This window comes from Furipterus horrens, unplaced genomic scaffold (assembly GCF_987537825.1).
Source record: "Furipterus horrens unplaced genomic scaffold, mFurHor1.1.pri manual_scaffold_2, whole genome shotgun sequence".
NCBI lineage: Eukaryota > Metazoa > Chordata > Mammalia > Chiroptera > Furipteridae > Furipterus > Furipterus horrens.
In genome coordinates, this window is record NW_028327172.1 from 101794153 (window position 1) to 101816892 (window position 22740).

The following is a 22740-nucleotide window of genomic DNA, read 5'->3' on the forward strand; positions in this document are numbered from 1 at the left end:
AGCCCTGGCTGATGTGGCTCAGTGGATTGAGTGCCGGCCTGGGAACTAAAGGGTTGCTGGGCACATGCCTGGGTTGAAGGCTGGGTCCCCAGTGGGAGGCATGTGAGAGGCAACCACACACTAATGTTTCTCTCCCTCTCTTCTGCCCTCCCTTCTCCTCACTCAAAAAATAAATAAATAAAATCTTAAAAAAATAAAAATCAAACCACCATCATTGCCATGAAACTCAAAAAAAAAAAAAAGGTCAAAAGTTATAGAATTCACAGATGATTTTAGGTGACTAACAAACAATTAGAGAGCTCTAGTACTAATAATAAAAGAATGCACATTTAAAAACTAAAAAAAAAAAATGCATTTTATAAAATCAGTAAAACTTTAAAAAATATAAAAAGTTCACAAGCATGTTATGGAGACAATTAAACTTATTCACAAATAGTGGAATATAAATGTGAATAATTTTTATGCAAATTAAGTCGGTTTTATATTCCAAAACCCTACAAATTCACACCCTTTATTTTACTAAGGGGACTTCACTCTAAAAAATAATCAGGAATCAACTTCCATTATTTTTAAAAGGGAACATGATAAAAATGAAATATCCACAAATAAAAGAATGTTTTATATGCATGATGACTAAGTGGCAAATAAAGTAATATTCCTGAAGAATTTTTTAAAGCAGGAGAACTATTCACATATAACACGGAATGAAAGAAGAATAGAAATCTGTATAGCATGGACTCAGTTATGCATATAGGAAAACAGGCATGCTTAAAAGACGTCAAGGAAATTGGTTAAAATGTGAGCTCTGATTTGACATGAGTAGTCATGCATACATTTTCTTTTTTTCCTTCTTGTATTCTGTGATTAAACAATTTTGTGCAACCACCAGGAAGGGAGAACACTCATCAGAAATATTAACTAATTCTGTCCAGATACAAACATCCTTATTTTACTATTAAATTATATCGCAAGGAGCAAGCAACCTACCCCTGCTCCACACTTGTGTTTGGTCGTTGCCCAGACACAGACTCTGAACTGTCCGTTAGAGAGGGCACTACAGCCAAAAACCTGGAAAATTTAAAAACAGCATAAAATTGGAGATGAAGTCTCAGCCAGAATCTAATGGTTCATTTACATTTCAATTTTTGCATTTACCCCTCCACTTCCCAATAATGGCAGGCAACGGGAATACACAATCATTAGAACATTCTGTTACAAAAAATGAGTAAGATGTGCCTCCCAAAGTCAAATTTATGTCCACAGCAAAATCAGTCATTTGGGATTTTTACTTATGCTGCCATGTTACTGGAAGAAAAGGCGTTGCTACACTGATTCACAGGAATTGAGCCAACTTAATAAGGTTCTAGAGTGATTAACAGCTAAATATGCACATGACAGCAAGTAATCATGATGGCTAAACAAATGACAGAACAGACACATCACCGAACAAATGAAGATACACACAAGATAAGAAACTTATGTGACACCTATAAATTTTTTTCAGAGTTGTTTACAATGTCAACATAAATTTTTTAAAGGCAAAGAGACTTATGTGGAAATTCTTGGAATGAATGTGGACCTTGAATTTGGCATATATACAAAACTTTATCAGAGAAGGAAGAACTCATCTCCTTGTATTGGTTTCTAGTTACGAAGAGTAAATAATTTCCTAGCATTGAAAACAATATTACCTTTAGAGATAAATAAGACAGACAATTAAAATCTCAGTCACTTTACTTAGTTCTTCCCATATGTGAATTACCAATCCACATTCACAACCACTTGATCTGAATAACGCCTCATTCCCAGGTGCTCATTGGTAATTACTATGCTGCAATAACAAGCAATGTTGCTTGATACTAGTCAATCCTCATGGCAATCTCTTGAAATATAAAACTTCCCTTACTCCAGGGCTTGCAGCATCTATACCACCCTTCAAAGAATTGGAGAATGTCTCTTATATCTATGACCAGTTCATAAAAGCCTTATTATTCATACACCCAACAGAAATACCTTCGAGTGCCATGGATAGGTTTTTTTTACAATGTAAATTTTAAATATATTTTACCAAAAGTAAAATATGTTTAGATTAGAGATTAACTGCTTTATTTTTCTGTGCTAATTTTTCATTGATGAAGGCATCCGACTTTCCTCCCAAGAACAGAGAAAGTCTCATATGAATGTAATTTCTAAGGAAACTCGGTCTCTTTATTTAATGTGAAGAAAGCCTATTTTGAACCTGAAGTATTATTTTTGAAGCTACAGTTTCACTATCCTTTTTTACATTTAGAGACACAAGGACTTAGTGACGAAAGTACCTTTTGATAACTATAAGATACCAGAAAAAAAGAAGGCATTTCAAAGTAAAATAGCATCATTATAATAGTGAGAAAAACATTGTTTTAAGAGGTTGGCAAAAATGAAACAAACATTTTCTTCAAAGCAGTTAGTTCACTGATCTAAATTCTTGATTTTGAAAAACTAGCTAAACTGGTACTAGTTTCCCTTGCATCTCTTCCCATGATGGCATCATAAAACCTGTAATAAATAATACCTTTGATAGACTTTATTTCTAATTCCTTTCTGAAAAGCAAGGAGGTAATTCCGTCCATCTCCAGAGAAAACTTCCACAGCAATTGGCTGAAATGATCAGAGAAAAAGAAATTAAAAAGAAAAAAACAAAAACAAAAATAAGGTTATATATATAGATTAACTTTTCCACTATCTATTTCTACAATATTGAAAAAAAATCAACTCATTGAAGAGCACTGTGTCATAAATTCCGAGCAGATTCAATTACAAAATAAACAGAGCCCATTTGTTGTGTGTTCTCAATTTTTTTCTAAAATATCTAATAATAAAATAATGGTAAAATAAAATAATTACAGTTATAATTTTGTAAAATTATAATGAGGATGTAATTTTTACATTAAAAGGCAATTATGCTGATTTGGGTAGCTATAATAAGGATGGATGACAATGATATCATTTAAGTTTTAGGCTGCATTTTTTTAAAAGATGCATTATACGGAGTTATGCGCCCATGTAATATCAGTTTGCCTATCACATAACCAAATTTAAGGAATAATGTAAAAATACTCTAAAGAATAATGCAGGTCCTATAAAGAGTTTTTATGGCATGTATCAATTTGAAAATAATACATTCCCTGAATAAAGGAACATGATAAAACATTTAGTACTACTATATCAACCCACCTGCAGGAGATACCTCCTTTTGTGTACCTCCTTGATATCTTCATACGCAAAAATGCTGCATGTTCTCTTGAGTTGACTGGGGCCTTGCCTAGCTCCTCTAGGGATAATTGGCTCATGCATACTACAAGCAGCCAAGAGAAAGGACATAAAAACACAGCAAGAGATAAATTCACAGTTCAACAACAGCTGTTATTTTCAACATATGAATAGGAATGGAGAACAGTATATCAGAAATTTCAGTTCAAAAAATACGATTAAAAGAATAATTTGTCAGCTACTCAGCATATAAGCAACCTCCTTTGGTGAAGTTAATTAAAAAATCCCATTATTGCCATCAGAGTCAACTTATCTATCAGGCAGAGTGCCAAGGTATAAGTACTTTTAGGAGCCCAAGAAAATGTTTTAATATATAATATGAATATATTCATCTTTAAACCAACAGTAATAAAATATAATTGTTGATATTTTTATATGGAGGAAGAGGCCCATGAAAGTCATAATGTGGCCCTGATTGTTGTTGAAAGTAATTATTTGAAACATGTCCTAGGAATGAACTGCAGCGACTGTGTCCACTACTCAATAGTGTTAGGTGTTCAAAATGTCAAAGGAAGAGAACATGTTAATTTTCTAAGCCTTTAGCTTTTTATCTTCTTTCTAGCTTTGTCTGGCAGAAGAAAAGGAAGATGGATAAAACTTACTTAATTCCTGCCTATGCTGCAGTCTACACTACTTGTCAGGCACTCAAGAGGACAGGGATGTTCTTTTATCTGTTAGAATATTGTGCAGCTACTTACATTTTCTCTACAACTGTGTTTGTACTAAAATGTTAGTGCTGGTGAGAATGTGGAGAAAGGGGGACGCACTGTTGGTGCGGTCACTGTGGAAAGCAGTATGGAGATACCTCAAAAAATTAAAAACAGAACTTCTTTATGACCCAGCAATTCCACCAAAGAAACCCAAAACACTAATTTGAAAGAACATAAGCATCACTATGTTCACTGCAGTGTTATCTACAATTGCCAAGATACGGAAGCAGCCCAGGTGCCCATCAGTAGATCAGTGAATAAAACAGCTATGGGACATTTACACAATGGAATACTACTCGGCTGGAAAAAAAGAAGAAAATTTTACCACATTGCCACAAGAATATTATGCTAAGTGAAATAAGCCAGTCAGAGAAGAAAAATACCATATGTTCAAGCATATGTGCAATCTAATAAACAAACTGAACTAATAAGCAGAATAGACACACTCATAGACAGAGAGCAGGCTGCCAGCTCTTGGTGGTGGTGTTGGGGGATTAGGTGGTGGAGGGATCTACCAAAAAAGAAAAAGGACTCAGGGACATAGATAACAGTGTGGTGATTGTCGGTGGGGGTGGAGGTGGGAGAGGGTATAAGGGGGAATAAATTGTAATGGAAAAATGCAACAACAAAAAACAGGTCCTAAAGAAAAAAAGTAGAACAATTTGCAAATATAAGGAATTTAGTGTCTAATGCTATTAATACAGTCGTAAATTTTATTTAGTTTTCATTGTGATACAAAGGCAATTTTTTTCTTTATTGCCTTTAAATAACTATTACCCTTGTTAATATTTAATAAGAGATACACACAAACTGAGAGGTAGTATTATTTAAAACACAATTTTTAGATGAAAAAAACTATCTGAATATGTAGCTATACTTTGTCTTTTCATTCATCTACTTACTTTGGAGGTAAAGTTTCAATGTCTCTTATTTCCCTGGTTGCTGTCATTGTAAATCCATCAATCACATAAAAATGCTCTTTACCAAATAAAAGTAGCCCCTCACTGGTATCTAGGCCTTGTACTCGAGCACAGCGGTACATGTGTTGGATCTAGAAAGAAAACCATATAAATTCATTAACATAGATTTTTAAGAAATATGAGATAATTTCTTTTTTGATGTAACTGAAGCAAAATGTTTTAAAGAATGAATTTCATGGACAAACAGGGTTTTACTGAGATGTCGTCGTCGTCGTCGTCGTCGGCAGCCGTCCGTCTCGAGAGACGATGGTGTAGCTTCTTAAGAGTCTATCTGCACCGCCGAGAATGGCTGTGCAGTCCGACTCGGGAGTGACACGGTATCTGTCTCCTCCCGTGTTGAATCGACATCTTGCGATGACGCTGGAGTGTCCTCTCCAGTGAAGCTGAAGCTACAGAGCCTGGGCAGGGTGATATGGAGGGTCTGCTGTTGCCCATGCAGCAGACCCCCCTCTCTTCGCAGCTGAAGGATCCAAGGGAAAGACGAAGTCAATACAGCTTGGCTTCAGGTGTGCCGCAGGAGTTGCCGTTGTTGACTCCAATGTCAAACCGCCTTAGGGACTCCGGCTCCGGATTTTCTGTCGGGGTTTACTCCCCTAGCCTTTCCCCTGAGGAGGTATGCCGCAAGGCAGCGGAGGTTTTTTGGAATCAGAGTTTTCCTTCTCTGATGTGCCGACTGGAAGATCGAACCAGTGACACTTAGCTCGCAGGCCGACGCTCAATCCACTGAGCCAAACCAGCCAGCACTCAGTAAAAGTAAACAACCATTTACTCATATCCATCCACCACCATCTATCCATCCATTTCTCTCAGTATTCACTGTGTACTCACTATACGCCAGGTACATATGTACTAGGTTCTACAAGTGATGAGCAAGTTAGATAACAGGGGGACAGTCACAACAAACTTGGCAGGAAAGGAAATTGAGGCATACATGTAAACAGATTAGAACTGTGCCTTCTGTGAGGCAAGATGATACAGAGTGAAAAAGGTCTGCACCCAAGGCCAGGTAGCTCAGTTGGTTAGAGCATCATCCCAAATACACCAAGGTTGGGGGTTCGATTCCTGGTCAGGGCACAGGAAGAATCAATCAATGAAATGCATAAATAAGTGGAACAACAAATCAGTGCTTTTCTCTCTCTCCTAAATCAATAAATAAAATTTAAAAAAAAAGAGAAAAAAGAAAAAGAAAAAGGTCTGCAGAGCCTAACAATTCTGAGTGAATTCCCAGTTCTGTTACTTATAGATTTAGCCAAGTTTCCTAATTTCTATGGGCCTCTGTGTCTTTGTTTGTAAGTTTCAAATGTACACTGGCTTTTTGTGAGAGCAAGATAATGTACATAATCATGTTAGCAACTGTTTGCCGTCTTGTCTTCCGCACAGCTCACTTCCTTTTCCATAACAACTCTTGGAACTAGAATTGGGGTATCTGTCCCTATCCACTACAACCTGGATCCTGCCTGTCTGGCGGACTGTTTGTTGTGCCATTGTAAAAAAGCCCAGATTGGCAGAAATAGTCTTTTCCTCATAGGAGGAAGAGCTGCTAAATCTCAATGTAAGTATTGTTTCCTTTCCAACGAGCAGGATATGTCCTTAGTAAAAATTCTTTCTTGTTTCGTCGTCGGCAGCCGTCCGTCTCGAGAGATGATGGTGTAGCTTCTTAAGAGTCTATCTGCACCGCCGAGAATGGCTGTGCAGTCCGACTCGGGAGTGACATGGTAGTATCTGTCTCCTCCCGTGTTGAATCGACATCTTGCGATGACGCTGAAGCTACAGAGCCTGGGCAGGGTAATATGGAGGGTCTGCTGTTGCCCATGCAGCAGACCCCCCCTCTCTTCGCAGCTGAAGGATCCAAGGGAAAGACGGAGTCGATACAGCTTGGGTTCAGGTGCGCCGCAGGAGTTGCCGGTGTTGACTACAACGTCAAACCGCCTTAGGGACTCCGGCTCCGGATTTTCTGTCGGGGTTTACTCCCTTAGCCTTTCCCCTGAAGAGGTATGCCGCAAGGCAGCGGAGGTTTTTTGGAGTCAGAGTTTTCCTTCTCTGATGTGCCCTGACTGGAAGATCGAACCAGCGACACTTAGCTCGCAGGCCGACGCTCAATCCACTGAGCTAAACCAGCCAGGGCAGAAAATCATAAATACTATGCATATAAATACATATAGAGTACCACAAAATCCTGCAATATAGCAAAAAATCCGCAATAAATAAATACAATATTTTAAAAAATCCCGTGATACAGTGAGGCCGCAATAAGTGAACCGCGATGTAGCGAGACACTACTGCATAGTAAGAACTGCAGTCTAATAAAGGGCATAGAGGAAGACGGTGAACTATGTGTAAATTGTTAATATTGTAACTGATGAAACTTCATGCTGTTTAGTGTGTTCTGCTAGGTCAGAAAATCCTGAAGACGAAGTATGTAGAGTACTGAACCCAAAAGTTTCTTTAATATTGTATTTCATCATAGAGACTGAAATATTTATCTTCTGCCACCCTATCAACTAGGCTTGTAAAATGGAGACAAGTTACTTAAATACAATCCTTACTGTTTAGAGCACAATACCTTTTCTCCTTCCTCTAATAGGCGCAGTAAGGTGGCATTATCTGTTTTCTCCTCCTCTTCTATAGAGCTGCTCTCAGCAATCTGGTCTTGTAACTGTTCCTGGTTCTCCTCATCTCCTCCATCAGGTGCAGATCGAGACCGTTTTAGAGGAGGCTTGACCAGACCTATAGGAAAACAACCAAGAGGGCCACGTGAGCTTGCAGGGGCCATTTGGGAAGCATTTTAGTCTCATGCAGTCTCTTGTATACAGTTCCAATTTGATAACTCTGGAAGACAGAAGGAGGCAGCACAGCTCAGTGGTTAACAATATAGACTTTGGAGTTTAAGGACTGTGTGACCTCGGAGAATCATTTGCCCTCTCTGATCCTCAGTTTTCTTATCTATAAAACAGGGATAAAAATACAATCTATCTTAGAGATTTGTTGGAGGACAAAATGAGGTAATTATGTAAAAAACATTTAGCATTCTGGTTGATAAACAGCCTAAATAAGTATCAGACGATGATGATAAACAGTTTAGCATAATTAATAGTAAGGATGATGTTGCTTATGGACAAATGCCATTGAGGGGGTACCATGAATAAATGATCAATTACTATCAGAAACAGAAGTGAAAATTACAATTTACAAACATGATTCCAAGAGATCCCACCTACTTGGAGGGTTCACAAAGGCTGTTTTAAGACTTATGTCACAAGCAATAGTATAGTCATTTATACATGATCATTTCATCAATTCATAAAGGATAAGAACAGAATTATTTAGATTACAGATTTAATTTGCAGATTAAGGAAACATTTTACTGTCTACATTTTGATAATTTTATTAATAATCACAGATGACATTAAAATCAGTTGATGAGATCCCAAAATATGAGAAGCACTCAAAATACATTCTAAATCCCACATTTCATTAAATTAATAGCCTTAGTTGTATAAAAAAAAAACCATGTTACATCTACGAATGATCGTTGCTCTAAGAATTTTGAAAAAGTGTAAGTCAGCCAGTTAGGATCTTAAGCTTTGAATATGTATTGTCAGAGGTTCTGCTTTGCCATGGGAAGAACTGTATTTTCACATATAAAAGAGTGTAATAAGTAAGCAAGAGAGATTAAGTCCTGCTGAGGACATCCACGAGGGGAAAAGCTTACAGCTGCATTACTTTTAGTTGGATGAATCAAAACCTCCAACTCTATGTCTAGCATAACACCTTGCTTAGTACAGTAGTGACACTTGTATTTGTGGTTTTAGCTCTATTAGAGATTAGGAAAATGAGGCCACGAGAAGTTAAGTACCGATGACTCAGACATAAGTCATCTAACTGTGAATTATACTTTGGGGGCTAACGCCCAGTAAATACAGCTCTGGAGCCATCTCAATAATTTTGCTGGCACAGTATCAAGAAAATTAAGATGTTGTAGCTCTGTTCAACTACTAAAAGTTACAAGGATTCTATGAAAATTTTATATCAGTTATGAAATGTTTAGTAAGCCAGAGTCATGAGAGGATAGGCATATTATAATGAATCACAGTTTTCAATGGTGTATTTTTTGTTGTTGTTGTTGAGATTGTTATACTCTACTAGTTTTAATCTATAGGCTGTGGAGTTGATTTTTAATTTACAGTTTGTAATTTATACTCTGGAGCTTTATTTATAAAATATGCCCAGACTTTTGAATTTAGTGAATCAGAGGATTAAAAAAAGTTAAAACAATGAACTGATTTATTAAATACTGACTGAATCCTCATTTAGTGCTAGCCATGTGTCAAAAGGTATAAAATGAGATGAAAAATAATCTCTACCCCTGAGAAATTTGTAATTTAGAAAAACATAAAGCGGTGAAAAATCACTGAAATTACTATAAGAAATATGAGCAGAGTGCTATTTTTGGTGGACAGGGGAGTTAGAAAAGGTTACAGAGAAGGATGGCTTAATTATTTACCAGTGTCTTTAAAACTGGGGAGGGTATGTTAAGTTCCAGATCATGGAGAAACTGTAGAAAGGAGGCAGCACGCACACATATGTAAAAGCAAAGAACCAAAAAGCCGATGGTAGAGGATCTAAGAGGTGGAGAAGTAAGTGGAAGCTACACTAACCTCCTCATAGGACCTAACTGGAATTACAACTAAATTATAGAAAAACCATCCTGAATAACCAACTGCACACTAGCTGGAGAGAAGCCTTATAACCTAAATATGTAAAGCAAATCCTGCTGGACATAACGGGAGAGCTCCACAGAAATACAGTCATAGTTGGGGATTTTAACACCCCTTTGACGTCAATGGATAGATCTTCCAGATAGAAAAATCAACAAGGAGATGGCAGTCTTGAACAACACACTAGATCAAACGGATTTAATTGATATTCTCAGAGTATTTCACCCGTGAACAGCAGAATATACATACTTAAGTGCACATGGAGTATTTTCTAGGATAGACCACATGTTTGTACACAAAACAAGTCTCAATAAATTTAAGATTGAAATTACATCAAGCATCTTCTCTGAACACAACAGTATGAAACTAGAAATAAATCATAAGAACATTGAAAAATACACGAAGATATGAAAGCTAAATAACATGTTATTAAACAATGAATGGGTCAACGAAGAGATCACAGAAAAATCAAAAGATAACTTGAAGCAATTAAAAATGAGAATACAACAATCCAAAGAAAATCTGTGGAACACAGGGAAAGCAATTCTAAGAGGGAAATTCATAGCATTACAGGCCTATCTCAAGAAACAAGAAAAAGCTCAAATAAGCAACCTAACATCACAGTTAAAGGAACCTGAAAAAGAACAACAAACAAAGCCCCAAGTGAGTAGAAAGAAGGAATAATAAAGATCAGAGCAGAAATAAACAAAAGAGTCTTACAAAAAAGGGATACAAAAGATCAATGAATCCAAGAGCTCATTCTTTGAAAAGATAAAATACTGACAAACATTTAACCAGACTCACAAAGAAAGAGGACCCAAATAAATAAAATCAGATATGAAAGAGGAGAAATAACAACTGACACCAAAGAAATACAAAGATTGTAAGAAAATATTATAAACACTATATGCCAACAAATTGGACAACCTGGACAAAATGCATAAATTTCTAGAAATATAAAATCTTCCAGAACTAAATCAGGAAGAATCAGAGAATCTGATAAACACATTACACCTAGTGAAATTGAAGCAGTAAAAACAAACAAACAAACAAACAAGCAAACAAAAAAAAAAAACACTGCTAAAAAACAAAAGCCCTGGACTGGATAGATTTACAGGTGAATTTTACCAAACATTCTGAGAAAAACTGACACCTCTCCTCCTCAAACTATTTCTAAAAATTCAAGAGGAGGGAAGGCTCCCAAGCTCATTTCATGCATCCATCATTATCCTAATTCCAAAACCAAATAAAGACAGTAAAAAATAACATAATAAAGGTCATATATGAGAAACTCATTTCCAGTATCATACTCAATGGGCCAAAACTACAAGGGTTCCCTTTAAGATTGGGAACAATACAGTGATGTCCACTTTCACCTCTCTTATTCAACACAGTACTGGAAGTCATAGCCACAGCAATAAGACAAGAAGAAATAAAACACACCCAAATTTGAAAGGAAGAAGTAAAACTGTCTTTATTTGCATAAGACATGATTGTGTTCATACAGAACCCTAGAGATTCCACCAAGAAACTACTAAAACTGATAAATGAATTCAGCAAAGTAGCAGGATACAAAATTAATATCCAGAAATCAGCTGCATTTTTATAAGGCAATAATGAACAAAAAGAAAGGAAAATTAAGAAAGAAATCCCAATCACAGTTGCTACAAAAAGAATAAAATACCTGGGAATAAAGTTAATCAAGGACGGGAAAGTCTTGTACTCTGAAAATTATAAGATACTGAAGAAAGAACTGAAGAAGATACAAATAAGTCGAAGCATATACAGTTTTCATGGATAGGAGGAATTAACATCATTAAATGGTCCATACTCTATGGATTCATGCAATTCCTATTAAGATTCCAACAACGTATTTCACAGAACTAAAACAAATATTTCAAAAATTTCTATGGAACCACAAAAGGCCCCACATAGCAAAAGTGACCCTGAGAATGAAGAACAAATTTGGAAGAATCACACTATCTAAAATCAAACTATACTATAAGGCCATAATAATCAAAACAGCATGGAACTGGCATAAAAACAGACACAAAGTTCAAGGGAACAACATAGAGCCCAGAAATAAACCTACATCTTTATGGACAATTAATATTTGAGAGGGGAAGCAAACACATATAATGGGCTAAAATAGTTTATTTTATAAATGGTGTTGGGAAAATTGCACAGATACATGCAGAAAAATGAAACTAGACCACTTCTCTCGTCGTCGGCAGCCGTCCGTCTCGAGAGACGATGGTGTAGCTTCTTAAGAGTCTATCTGCACCGCCGAGAATGGTTGTGCAGTCCGACTCGGGAGTGACATGGTATCTGTCTCCTCCCATGTTGAATCGACATCTTGCGATGACACTGAAGCTACAGAGCCTGGGCAGGGTAATATGGAGGGTCTCCTGTTGCCCATGCAGCAGACCCCGCCTCTCTTCGCAGCTGAAGGGTCCAAGGGAAAGACGGAGTCGATACAGCTTGGGTTCAGGTGCGCCGCAGGAGTTGCCGGTGTTGACTACAACGTCAAACCGCCTTAGGGACTCCGGCTCCGGATTTTCTGTCGGGGTTTACTCCCTTAGCCTTTCCCCTGAAGAGGTATGCCGCAAGGCAGCGGAGGTTTTTTGGAGTTAGAGTTTTCCTTCTCTGATGTACCCTGACTGGAAGATCGAACCAGCGACACTTAGCTCGCAGGCAGACGCTCAATCCACTGAGCTAAACCAGCCAGGGCAGAGACCACTTCTCTACACCACACACAAGAATAAACTCAAAACAGATTAAATGTTATACCCCAAACCATAAAAATAGTAGAAGAAAATATAGGCAACGAAGTCTGGGACATAATAATATTTTATCAGATGTACCTCCTCAGGCAGGGGAAACAAAAGAAAAAATAAACAAGTGGGACTCCATCACTAAAAAGTCGTTACACAGCAAAGGAAATATCTACAAAATAAAAAGGCAACCCACAGAATGAGAGAACATATTCACTGATACATTTGATAAAGGGTTAATATCCAAAACTTATAAATAACTTATAAAACTCAACACTACAAAAACAAAGAAGCCAATTAAAAAAATGGCCAAGTGACCTGAATAGACACTTCTCCAAAGCAGACATACAGATGGCTATGAGACACATGAAAAGATGCTCAATGTCATTAATCATCAGAGAAATGCAAATTAAAACCACAATGAGACATCACCCCACACCAGTTCACAATGGCTATCATCAATACATCAACAGACAACAAGTGCCAGTGAGGATGTGGAGAAAGGGTAATCCTTTCGCACTGTTGGTGGGAATGCAGACTGGTGCAGCCACTGTGTAAAGTAGTATGGAGATAACTCAGAAAATTAAAAATGGACCTGTCTTTTGACCCAGCAATCCCACTTCTGGGAATATATCCAAAAGAACCCAAAACACTAATTCAAAAGAACATAAGCACCCCTATGTTCATTACAGTGTTATTTACAATAGCCAAGATATGGAAGTAGCCCAAGTATCCACTAGTAGATGAGTGGATAAAACAACTATGGGACATTTACACAATGGAATACGACTTGGCTGTAAAAAGAAGAAAACTTTACTATTTGCAACAGTATGAATGGACCCAAAGAACATTTTGCTAAGTGAAATAAGCCAGTCAGAGAAAGATAGATACCATGTGATTTCACTCATATGTGGAATCTAATGAACAAACTGAACTAAGAAGCAAAAGAGAGAGAAGGATGACAGCTAAGGCTGTAGGGAGGGTAGGGGGTGGAGGGATTGAGCAAAAAGGACAAATGACTGATGACATAGACAACAGTGTGGTGATTGGAGGTGGGGGTATAAGGGTAATGGAAAAAAATACAATTAAAGAAATACTCTGAAAAAACCAAACCCATGGCCATCCTAGCACAATTCTCACTGTATGTTTGCTTTACTAAGCTACATAAAGTACAGATCTGGAAAATCACAGGAAGAAATACCCTTATTGCTTATTGTTGGTTAACATGCACTAGTGGCACATTTTTAGTGGTTGCTTTAATTTTGAAAATACTTATTTACTTATTTTGGCCTTAATTGAAAATATTGGGTGCCACTGAGAATTCTGCAGAATACAATAAAAAATTATCAAGGCAACAGGTACATTACATTCATGTATAGGCAGTAAACAAGAGCCAGTAGCTTTAGTTTTGATACAGAAATTAATTTTATGAAGGATGAGATGATATAATATTTATGGATACCTTTAAGGTTGGCCCCACTGTTTACAGCTGCTCACATTTTCCTATAAATTCAAATATAAGAAATGCTCCAAATGATTTTAAACTAAAATCAATAAGAAGACTAACCTTTGACTTTGGCAATAGTGTCTTCACCATGCTCTGGTTCTTGCTGAGTAGCTTCACCTTCTGAAGTCTCTACGATGGCATCTTGTACAATGGTTGGATTGCCAGAGGCCAGCCGCATGTAGTATTCTTTACTGTCATAACTTATGGCTCTTCGATACCTAGCAGGTTTCTAAGAAATAACAAGAGAAAAGAACTCAAATAACTATCTTCTAGAATTAAAATATAAGCTTCCCAAAGGAAGGTATGGTGTCAAGACTTCTTTATGTGTCACCTTTTTTGTTAAGAGATTTTTAATAGGCCTTTTTTATACACAATAAACCCATAGATTTTTGGATTAAGTTTATTTTTAAATTCTATTTATTTTTAAAAGACATATAAAACATTATTAGCAGTTTTGTTCTTCCTGAAATAGAAATAAATAATCTCTAGTCAAATAGCTGCTCCATGTTAGTACAGTACCACCTCAGTGATGTATCAGAAAATCTCCCTATCCAGTATAGTGAAGAGCATGCCCAGTGTTGAAGAGCATCAAATTCCAAGGAGATGTTTAGTCTGTGAGGAGCCTGGTACTTTGCTTTCACCCTAGTAAAGTATGTAGGTCAGGCCTCAAGGGCCAGCCATGCAGTTGGAGTCCTCTGTATGAGTGTTTACTTCAGCTTTTTGGAGGTAGAAACTCAGAACTGCCCTGTTCTTTCTCATATTCCCAGGTCTCACTGGAACTCTGCAAATGGCCCGAACCTTCAGAGAATCAACCGGCTTCAGGCCAGATGGTACTCTCTGGTTGGTCTGCCATTCTGAGGTGGTTTCTCCAGTTTGTTAAAACATTCTCACTGTTCATTGTGTAGAAGAATGTGACCCATAAACTTACTAACTAGAAGTATATTAAGAACATGTATAAGTCCACTTTGAAGAAGAACTTTATTACCTAGAAATATTTGAAAAAAATTAAATTTTTGGCATGATATAAGAGCATTTGTGTTTCAGGATAATTAGTATTTATCCAAAAACAGGTTCTCCGATTGACCTAAACCTTTTTCTTTTTTTCAAATACAATAAAAACTTGTCTAAAATTGTCTATCAAAATGTAAAACCAGAGGGAAAAGTTTATCTGTATGAAGGTTCCTCCAACAGAATTAAGACTCGAACTTTGGATTAACAATTAAGGGAAAGATAGAACTTGAATCATACTTTTAAATGTTCCCTTTGTAAACATTATTTTCCTTCTCCTTCCCAATGAATAAGAAAATCTAATTAAAAACATTCTATCAGCCAGCTCTTCAAACCCAGGCAGCAATATGTATTGTCTTCAAAAATGCTTACTTTAAGCAAGACCTTTTTAAAAAAATGATTTCAAACTGAAGTAGAAAACAAACGTCCAATTGGTTGGAAGATAAAATAAATCAATTTTGGGATAAGAAGGTATCTATCTACAGCTACACTGCCCGTCTTTTAACTTCAGGCAGAGTCAGGGAATAGAGCTCCAAGCTAACTAAAGAATGATATGCCCAAATGGAAACTGAAATCTATTATATAACATAGGAAAGCATTAGAATGATGTAAAATAATATTACAATTATGTAAAGATCAACCTAATGAGCAAATTGATAAGAATATTGCAATATTTTTGAAATGAAAGCAAGGTAGTAAAATTTGTACTGTCATAAATCTTCTATATGAGGTATAACAATTACCTTCAACTCACAATTGTTCATTTTTAAAAAGATGAAAGCAGAGCTAGTGATGGGCAAGACAATGAATTAACCCATGTGGGATGTCTACAGATTTAAACTTGGAACCATAAGCATTGTCCCTAAATATTTGGGGGTATATTTCTGTGTTTTAAAGAACTACATTTTCCCCCCTTGAATTATATGTAGAAACTTTCAGGAAAAAAAAAACCCAATTATAATTTTTTAACAAATTAAAATAAATTTAAATTGTATTTTGAAGAGTGATCATATACTCTTAGTATATAATTTTAAAAGAGGATACCCTTGCATTCTCAAAACACAGTTTGGTATCTTGAAAAATTAAATGAATAATTGAAAAAATGTTGAAGGTGTCAGGCTGCCCATTACTAACACATATCAGAATTTGTTAGTTTAGTATGAAGCCATACACATTTTATGGTGAGAGCAGTGAATACTCTGCCTGTTAGTGAGCAGCACACAGGCCCTAGGAAGCCAATTAGAGCAAAGCCGAGAAAGACTACAACAGTTCTCAGCATGAATGAAACCAACTTTCAACTCTAAGAAACTTACAGGAAGAGCAAATTGAAAGTCAATCTTTAAGTTAGTCTAATCTACCATGCACCAAAACAAAACAAAAAAACCCTCAAAAACAAAACTGCAAGTGTTTTGCATTCTTTTATGGTAATTTATATTTTACCTTTTGAGGAATCATATCATCGGGTGTCTCAGGCTGTTTACTTGGGATCTCAGACTGAAAACAGGGCATTAAGTATAAACACATCAGAAAAAAAAAAAACATAAAGAACACAACAAAAAATAAAATTTTCTTAAGGACTGTATGAAATATGGAACATGCACTTGCTCAAAGAAAATAAACACGATATCCTAAGCTGCTTGAAATAATCACTGAGCGTTTTGTGATTACTTTTCTCAATTAGCAATGGTTTTAGAGTGAAATTAAAATATACTAAAATTCTCAGAGCTACTGAACAGAACATATTTAAAAATCACACAGACACAACTTCAGCACTGTGCCATGGTCACGAATGATTTACAGGCAACACTGAATAACAGAATCTAATGCCGGCTATTATCTTCCCCCTACCTCTCCCTGTGACTATCCCCCAGATCTGTTTTGTAAGAGGAACAAATGGTTTAAATGATTATATACCATATCCTAACACCACAGAAATCACTAAGAGCTTGTTATTTAAAAAAAAAAAAAAAAAATCCTCCCTTAAAAGCTCAAGGCCCTACTTCCTTTCACTACCTTCACAGCTATAAGCCCAGAATGGCTGAAAGCAAAAGGCAGATTGGATCATCAGGCTCCAAACCAAAAGTTTTCATAAAGAATACTTCTAAGAATTAGGTGGCTGCTTTTACATTTTATTCTCAGAATAAAATTCCAATTATCAAGAAGGAAATTTCTGTTGAGCCATAGTATGTGGCATATGAAGGTAAACACACAGACAGCTACAGACAATAATGCACCTAAGAACTATCTCCAATTTTTCTTTCTTTTCATGGTTTGCATCTGAAAATGACTTCTACTATCTTTCCCTACAGTAAACATTAGCAGGCAAAATGCTTTCACAGGTATTTGCTTCCCTGGGCAAAAAAACACTGGACTACTGGGCATACTGCACTTCACATGGTTTTAGTAAACCTTTCTTTTTCAAAGCAAACTTTTAAAAGCACACCCTATATTGAAGAATAATCTTTAAAATATACATGCATGTTCCCTATTTGATAAGAGTCTGGGTTACTCAAGTGTATACTACACATCTGTTAGAACTCATTGAATGGTAAACTTTGGTTTCTGTGTTTCGATGTATATAGAATTTACATAAAAAATTATAAACAAATAATGAACTCTATTGATATGCATGCGGAGGATTCTGCAACTCACTTTGAAATCCCTAAAAAAAAAAACAAGACAGAATGCTGGATCGATGTGTGATGAGCCAATATAGCAACACGGACATGGACCAATTACTATTGTCAAATCCAACTTGATATCCACTATATAACCCACAATCAGACTGCGGGCAGGATCTGACATGTATACTCTTATATTTTCTCTGCAGTATACGATAGAGTACTGCTGGTTTAATACATGTGTGCTCACTGATCCACTAACTGAAGTTCTTATTTTACTAAAAGGTAGCGGAGCATTAAATAGCTAAGATATATGTTATACCAATAATTTTAGTATTACCACAGCTTTTTAAATATTAGTTATAATTATGTTTATATAGAAACCTCAATTTCTCAATATCAAATTTTCTAGAAAATAATTTCTTAGTTTCTTTACTTCAACTTTTTCTATAATGATGGCAATAGAATTTCCTGAATGAGTTGCATAGTTTCTGAGTCCTATGACATCTATATATCATATAAAAATATATGTGGAGGCAGCCATAAAAGACTCCTTTAATTAAAAAAGGAAGTTTCCAGTAAGTGTTTCACTCTTCTGTCTTGAGCAGTGTAACATTAATAGGCAGACACTGAGGTTTTTATTCAAATGATATCTGCAAGAACAGTAAATTTTGAGATTATTCTGTGAAAATAAGGGGATTACAGAATTAAAACCTGGCTTTAATGATTAAATACTTTTTAAATGACAAAATATGTAATCTTCCTTCCTTCCATAGGACTTAGGGTAATAAGACAATTTTTAAAATAACCAGATTTTATATTTTCATCATATTCTAGGCTCACTTCTTAACAAAATCTATAACTGATATTACCACTTAAATATAGAATTATACTGCAATTTAGTTTAGTTGTTTCAGTTATGAAAATATCCCCCAAGCAAAGTCACTGTGCAGAGAGGATAAATTATTTTCATGTAAGAATACAGAATTTTACACATACACCAATTTTTCTCATGACATAATTATTATCACTGCTCCTTTTATTAAAATAATTTTAGTTGAGAAAATTTTAAAGCTTTTGAGTCTGTGGCAAATAAAACACTAAAATATGTTCTATATTCTATAACATACACTCTAAAAATCAAGAATTAAACATTCAAAGCTTAGAATAGGTATGTTATTTTTATACAGTATGTATTATCCAGGTTTAAGAAATAAAACTTTAATGACTGAGAAAAATCATTTGATTCGTTTCTAACACATCAAAGATTATAAAACAAGAAAACAACTTTTAATTATCACTGTATTCTTTCAGCTTAAGCAACAGGACTTTTGAAGTAAATGATACTTCGAAGCAATAATTATTCTTAATCAATAAGGCCCTCACTCCAGGTAAAGCCTACTTACCTATCAAAAGGCTTTAAAAGAAATTTTTAGGTCGGCACATACCTATTACATTGCAAAATGTACTGACTATATTTTATAAAGATTCATGCAGAAGGGCAACACATTTATGGGAGCTGAAATGGAAGAAAGATTAAGCTCTGCGTCTGGGTGGCAATATCTAATACAATTTAGGGTGGAGGTGGATTTACAATGAAGTGGATAAAGCTTAAAACTTAACAGCTGTCAACTCCCACGGGCTCCTTTCAAAACCCTGGAAGCAGGGTTTGCCCTAATAACTTCGTATTCTTAACTCTGTACTCCTTTTCTTAAAGAGCCCTTTTCAAGGTGTATAAACTTCAGGCCCCATAAAATCTGGCTTTAGCCCTTCTTAGTGGAAAAATTTCAGAATTAGGAAAATTCTATAGGATGAACAGGAAGCAATGGATAATAGCTAAAACTTAGGAAGAGAGAATGCTGGTAGTCAGGTCAGTCAAAATTTATTAAGTTCTAGGTACTTTGCTGGCATCAGAAAGACAATGCTTAATATATGGTTTCTGTCTGAAAGAAAGTAACTATTTACAGATAATGTCACAAAACCACAAAACGGATAGAATCTTTTTTTAAAAAAATGATTCAACTTCTGAAGAACTGTCAACCTACTACACTCATTATATAGATTACTCCACTACTTTGTAGCTGTGACCTAGAAAGAGTGCCTGAATTTTTCTAGGTTTCTATTCCTTATCTGTAAAATTGGTATGAGAATATTGACTATACGTCAATGGCTGCTAGAGATGCAACTAAAACTGCATTTGTAAGTATTAACTCTTCTTTTTTGATTTCACAACAGAAGCCGGTGGGATAACAGTTGTTTCTAGTTTTTGGCATTTCTTTGATGTCAACATTGCCAGATTGCAAATTCCATAAAAGAAAAGTGGATATTTAATATTATGTTAAATCTACAAAAGTTTTTAAACTGGCAAAACCAAACTAATTATTCTTTTAGAAAATTTCATCCTAGCAGATAAACCTAGACTTGGGCTTGAATTCTGCATTCTGTAATCGTCTCCTCTATCCAGTTGCTCTTACCTATTTTGAAATGTATCTCCTGCCTTATATTTCCCAATATGTAACCCATCTGGTTAAACACCAAGTTCCATATGGTATATGCCTATTTCTGAGAATGTCTGTTCAGTTTCATGGGCTGGTGAACTCCTTTGCGTAGGTGAAATGCTAATGATATATTAAGGCTGTAAGTGTAAACTCCAAATACATATTTTGTTTTTATCTGACATAGAAAATCAACTATATGTCTGTAAAATAAATGACACTATAAAGGAAAGAACTGGATAAGTTAAAAATATGGTTATATAACTCAGAAAGTATATGCCTCAGTGAAATATAAATAATGAGTTATTCATATATTTAGGAGAGTATATGTTATACAGGGTTTGGCAAAAGTAGGTTTGCAGTTGTTCATATGGAAAATAATATAATAATAAATAATAATATAAGAATAAACTCTTACCCACACTTACAACTATAAACCTACTTTTGCCCTACCCTGTACTTTAGTATTCTTGAATGGATTCAATTTACATGAGTATTGATTCAATAAGAAATATTTTGACCTGAGAACCAAAGGATCATCAGTTCAATTCCCAGTCAGGGCACATGCTTGGGTTGTAGGCCAGGTCCCCAGTTGGGGGTGCACATGAGAGGCAACCACACACTGATGTTTCTCTCCCTCTTTTTCTCCCTCCCTTCTCCTCTCTCTAAAATAAATAAAATCTTAAAAAATATTTTATCAAATCAGGTTTAATTATTTACTTAGGGGGAAAAGATTAAAAATTAGAAATTATATTGCTGGTTTGCTCTGACTAAAACAGTTACCAGTAAAAAGCTGCAAAAATATGGGTTTTATTTTCTCACATGTCCAGTTATTAGAAATTATAGCATTCTAAGTTACAGCTGTATCAAATATGGTATTCTTGACAGAACTGAATAGCTTTGAGAACAATAGACTTTAGGGAGCTATCTTGAAAAATCTTAAGTGCCTATATATTAGAAGGTCTACAACCTACATTCTAAGTAGCATCAGGACAGAGATGGAATCAATGAGTACAAGTAAATGAAGCCAGGGCTTTGGCAAAAGGAAAAGAAAATTGAACAATGTAAGTTGTTTCACATTGTATGATCTGTACTACTTATTAAAAGACCCATGTTCCAAATCTCCTTTATAAATCCTAGTTTTGAAATGGAGTTTTTAATAAAATATAGTAAAACTTCTATACTGGGCAAGCAGTTGGACTTTCTGCCCTCTCAGATTTTCATTAACCAAAATATGCAAGAAAACAAACCCAGTATGTTCTTCAGTGTATGATTCTTTGTAGTGATAGGAGTTTCTAGTTGGGTATAGGAGTTACACTAGATCTATTTTAGATTTATTTAGAATACTTTGTTTTAGAGGCAGCTAAAAACCAGGGAGAAACAAAATATGAAATATATCCTATAGTGACCTGTCTGTCCGGAGATTAATTAAGCATAGGGTTGTCAGGTTCTTGCAGAGGGGGAGAATCTTAAAATATCTTTTTCCAGACTATCTTTTAAAAAGTCAGAATAATATTTTTTAAAAATTTAGATGACATTAAAGGAAGACATAAGAATCTTATGTTTATCAATAAGAAAAGTGGATTAAAAAAATCAGGAAACACTGGACTAAAAGTCATGGGTTCTCCTGAGCGACCCCATCCATTACAGTAGCCACTGTCTACATGTGGCTATTCAGCCCGTAAAATGTGCCTAGTCTGAACAGAGGTGTGCTGTTAAGTATGAAATTCACACTGCATTTCGAAGACAAGGTATAAAAATGTAAAATACCCCACAAATAATGTTTTTATAATTGATTATACACTGACATGACAGTATTAGGAGAATGGATAAAATTATCTGTGAAATCCCCTTGCAATTCCTGAAGCTGGGATCTCATGACACAAGTGAATTCTAGGGAGGAAGCCACTATTCATTTTGTAGGCACAGGATTATTTTTGGACACTGAAGAGCTGAATTACTATTTAGAAATGCTATGAGGATTTTCAGAATTAAATTCAGTGGATGTTATATTCTTGTGTTTTCTCTTAAATCTGTAGTGACTTTATTGGGAAAGAGAGTATTTTCCCATATGTAAATACATGATTCCTACATCATTATCAGCTTAGACAAATGTTTTTTTAGTCTGGTGAAAAATCCTAAATGAAGGTTTGGGCAGCGTAACTTGTCTGTATAAGAAGGAACTTAGGGGCAAATGCTGTTTGTTTTAAACCTATGGAGTTGGTGATGAAACTTCTTAACATAATGGGGAAGATCTGTATGTTCAGGCTATTGTTCTTTAGCTGCTCTTTATGTTTTGTCAAAGAGTATTGCTTAGTACCAATATTCGTTTAATTTACTTAACACTCACTCAGGTAGTGCTTATGCTGTGCCAGGCACTATTCTAAGTACTTTACTAATTTTAACTAATTTAATTTTCCCTCCTAACAGCTTTGGAGGTGAAACCCTTCTTTTCTCCATGTTAGGCACAAGGAAACAGAAACCTGAAGAGGTGAAACTAAGTTACCCGGCAAGTCCAGCAGCAGAGGCAGGTTTTACATCCCGGTAGTCTGCAGCAGAGTCTGCTATCTGAACCATTTCACTGTGATAACTCCTTGTTTTGCTGCTGCATCGTT

The 22740-nt window shown here is 35.7% G+C and overlaps 1 protein-coding gene across 1 annotated transcript in view; it reads right to left on the reverse strand.

Annotated features, from left to right (window-relative positions):
* WDFY3 (WD repeat and FYVE domain containing 3) overlaps positions 1–22740 on the reverse strand; it is a 288940-nt gene that overhangs the window by 31599 nt on the left and 234601 nt on the right. Inside the window, exons 44-50 of the mRNA XM_090266254.1 lie at positions 16450–16503; positions 14062–14230; positions 7566–7729; positions 4925–5073; positions 3217–3337; positions 2555–2640; positions 988–1068 (exon numbers count right to left, since the gene is read on the reverse strand). Coding sequence (XP_090122380.1) covers positions 988–1068; positions 2555–2640; positions 3217–3337; positions 4925–5073; positions 7566–7729; positions 14062–14230; positions 16450–16503 — 824 coding nt within the window. The remainder of the gene's footprint in view (positions 1–987; positions 1069–2554; positions 2641–3216; positions 3338–4924; positions 5074–7565; positions 7730–14061; positions 14231–16449; positions 16504–22740) is intronic.